Source organism: Microtus ochrogaster, chromosome X, assembly GCF_000317375.1.
Source record: "Microtus ochrogaster isolate Prairie Vole_2 chromosome X, MicOch1.0, whole genome shotgun sequence".
Lineage (NCBI taxonomy): Eukaryota > Metazoa > Chordata > Mammalia > Rodentia > Cricetidae > Microtus > Microtus ochrogaster.
The window spans coordinates 439,119-442,901 of NC_022026.1; the positions used below are offsets into that span (position 1 = coordinate 439,119).

The window sequence follows — 3,783 nt, forward strand, 5'->3', positions numbered from 1 at the left end:
TTAAATGGTAATATAAGTTTTGGGTGGTAGCATTACAACAAAATAGAACTGGGGGATAAGAAAAAATATGAAAAAAAAGAAAGAAAACATGGGTTGGAGAGATGGCTCAGTGTTTAAGAGCACTGGCTGCTCTTCCAGAGGACCTGGGTTCAAATCCCAGCACCCACATGGCAGCTCCCACCTATCCAGTTCCAGGAGCTCTGACACCACACAGACACTCAGGCAGGCACAACACCAATGAACATAAAACAGAAACAAATTATATAAAAGAAAAATAGTATGTTTCTTTCATCTTGGCAGACACACACACACACACACTTTTTTAAATTAATTGTTTTTGAGACAGGGTCTCATGTAGCTAGCTCAAGTTGGCCTCAAACTCCTGACTCTTCTGCTCCCACCTCCCAAATGCTGGGATTACAAGTATTTATCACCATGTCCCAATCTTTGTGATCAGATGTTTTAACAGAGCTACTATGTGGCTTGGATATTTCCTGACTGACAGCTAAGACACACTGTCTCCTCTCTTTTCTGACCACCGAAGGAAAATGACAAAAGCTGACATTCAGGGTTAAACTCCTTCAAACTGGTTGAAGGGTTTGTTTTCGTTTTGCTGCCCTCACCTTCCAGTCAAGAAACACTTGTTCAATGGGAGCAAAGGAAGCTGGCTCCTTCTCCAGGGGGAAAACCAGCTGCTCTGCTTCCCGGTTCTTCTGAACAACAGAATCCCATTTGGAGAGGATCTGTGAAGTCTTACTGAATGCCACTTCTCTGTGGATCTAAACCAGGCAAAGTACAGAAAAGGAAAGGGCCATGAGATCCCGCATCAAGCTCAAAGGAATACCAAGAAACCAGAAAGGTAATGTTTCTTTCTTTGTCATCCCCACCCCAACAACCAGAAGCCCTGAAATGACCTCTTGCTCACTTCTGAAGAGTTCAGCCACCCTTACTTTCCCTCCCCTTCTCAGTTCAAGCTCTTCCCTTTATAAGGGGACGCTTTCCATGTAACTTACCCGTTCAACCTCTCCTTTGTTAAGGGGCAAGTCCAGAGTCTTCTTTGACTTGACTCTACTCAGTTGCTTTTTTACAGCAGTCAATGAGGAGGAAGGCTTAACAGGCTCAAGCAGATCCGAAAGGGCTAGTTTTTCTCCAGAGCCTGCGAAAAGGCCAACTTTCTCATCAGTTTTGGGGGTGAAACAAAAAAAAAAATCTCAATATAATGTAGGAAGTGGTCTGAATAGAATATGTTGAGTCTCAAAAATGTATAAATATAAATTATCCTTATTTCAATCCTTTATCCTTTAGGCATAGTGACACCACTAATCTCGTACATTTCCAACTATGTCAGGGGGTGGAAGGAGAAAAAGTTATTTAAAAAGTCAGTTATTTACCCCCCCCCCACACACACAGGGTTTCTCTGTGTAACAGCCCTGGCCGCACTGGAACTTGCTCTGCAGACCAGGCTGGCCTCAAACTCACAGATCCTCCTGTCTCTGTCTCCTGGATTAAAGATGTGTGCCACCACTGCGCAGCTTCTCCTTGTCTTTTTACTTCTACTCTTGTCTCACTGCAATTAATTCGTCCCACAGCAGCCAGTCAGTTTTTAAAATTATGTATCTCAATATGTCATAATCCTGCTGAAAGTGATTCAAGCCTGCTTAATTATACCTAGAATCTCATAAACCCAAAGGACACGTCCTGATAGGATTCGGTCTTCATTTGCAGTTAACTCTAACTCACAACATTCTACTATACTCAAGTGATATTAGTCCTTTTCCTGAGTTTTTCTCTAAGTGTTCCTAAGCTGTTCCTTTGACAAGAATGTTTTCTCCCACCTTTGTATGGTTGACTTTCCTTTCCCTTCAACCTTGCCTCTTCAAGGACCTTTCATGACCAATCAAGCTGAAGTAGTCCCTTAAGTCATTATACTACACTACTTAGATTTTGTCTTGTTTTTAAGATAGGATCTCTTGTAGACCAGGGTGGCCTTGAACTGTGTAGCCAAGCTTGGCCTTGAATTCCTGCTCTTTGCTCTTCTGGCATCTTTCAAGTACTGAGATTAAAGACCCGGGCCACTGCTGCATCAGCCTGTTTTAGTTCTTCCCATCATTCCTAGACTGTAGAGCCTATCTGATCATCCCTTATTCTTCATTGTTGACTTAGTATCTAGACTAGTCACCTGCTATTGATTTAGCTGCTTTGGTGGATACACTGCAGAAGCTCAATAGAAACCCGTTGAATCAATTCAGCTAGCTTACCGGTAGTACACTGCTAAGCGCTCTGAGGTTCCAGTGATGATTACTAAAAGCACAAACTCATTGAATCTGCCAAAGTTCAGAAAAGGTTAAAAAAAATGGTATCTAGACACATTAACTATGCCACTTACTAGACCTATTTGTTTTTTTTGGTGGGGGCCTCAGAATATCACCCTAGCTGGCCTGCAACTTGCTATATAGACCAGGCTGGCCTTGAACTCACAGATACACCTGCTTCTGCCTCCTGAGTGCTGAGAATAAAAGGTATATGCCACCATACCTGGTAGATCATGCATTTCTAACAGTCATGATATTGTCCTTTTCCTCTCTTCCCCCCAACTCAGGGGATAAGAAGGGACTCTTGAGGGGGCGGGATATAGTATATCTTAGATACTACTAAGCTTCCAAGACTCAACATTTAGTTATTGATTAGGAAATCAATAACGGAAAAGCAATGGGGTTGAAAAATGTCTGCAACCTCTACCTAGGTCAGTAAGGTAAGGGTCTGCCATTTCCTTTCTGCTAAGGAGGCCTAGGAGTCTGTCTTGATCCCTTTGCCCTGTGACATGCTGCTTTGTAGGGAACCACAGCAAAGATGCTGATCTTCAGGAAGTCAGAAATAAAAAAATAAAAATCAACTAATAGTAGACTAAAGACCACAACATGAAATCCAAAAGTCTGAAGTGCTAAGAAATCACGGCCACTGTCAGCCTTAACTGGTCATGGAAGGAAACTTCCTGTTGCAGTGGCTGACCAGAGACTCAATCACCCCAGCCAGCGACTTGCTGTGGCACAACGCTTAGTCCGAAATGGCTATCTGTACCCCACTCCAAGCCTGAGGGAACACCATGAAAGAGAAAGTAAGGGGTGGCTTGTTATACGGCAGTTGCTTCCAAATTGAAACCATCCCATGAGGGAGGGGGAAGACTCATGAGGAAAACAAGTGTCACATGTCTGGGAACACTGAAACTTGCAGATTATCCAAGTCCACCCTCAAGACACAGCTTTATAGAAGTAGCTAACAACTGTTGGGGGGAAGAGATATGAGCAGCCAGCTACAGAGATTTTCTTGATCAATTCCTTAAAGAAGTCAAGGGGTGCAGCATTCTTGAGTTTTCATCAGTGTTGCAGTGGGCTTTTGGTAATACACCTGCTTTGGGGTCATGCTAGCTCTTATAAATAATGCCTCACCCATATTCTGTTAGTCACGACAATAGAAACTCTTTGGTTTACCAACATCAAACAACTCTAATAAGGCTCCAATAAAGCTGAATATCTATCTGTCTGTCCTAACTCAAAGCATCATGCGAGAACTGAAATACAAAGGCAATTGTGAGCTGGGTGATGGTGGTGCATGCCTTTAATCCCAGTACTTGGGAGGCAGGGACAGATGGATCTCTGTGAGTTTGAGGCCAGCCTGGTCTACACAGAGAATTCTAGCACAGCCAGGGTTACACAAAGAAACCCTGTCTTGAAAAACCAAAAAGGAAAGACAGATAAGAAAAAAGGCAATTGTGAACATTAAAAA

The 3,783-nt window shown here is 42.9% G+C and overlaps 1 protein-coding gene across 1 annotated transcript in view; it reads right to left on the minus strand.

The window, feature by feature from the left end:
- Positions 1 to 3,783, minus strand: part of Utp14a (UTP14A, small subunit processome component) — a 24,138-nt gene that overhangs the window by 14,622 nt on the left and 5,733 nt on the right. The window contains exons 5-6 of the mRNA XM_005358403.3: positions 1,014 to 1,156; positions 624 to 779 (exon numbers count right to left, since the gene is read on the minus strand). Of these exons, the coding sequence (XP_005358460.1) occupies positions 624 to 779; positions 1,014 to 1,156 (299 nt within the window). The remainder of the gene's footprint in view (positions 1 to 623; positions 780 to 1,013; positions 1,157 to 3,783) is intronic.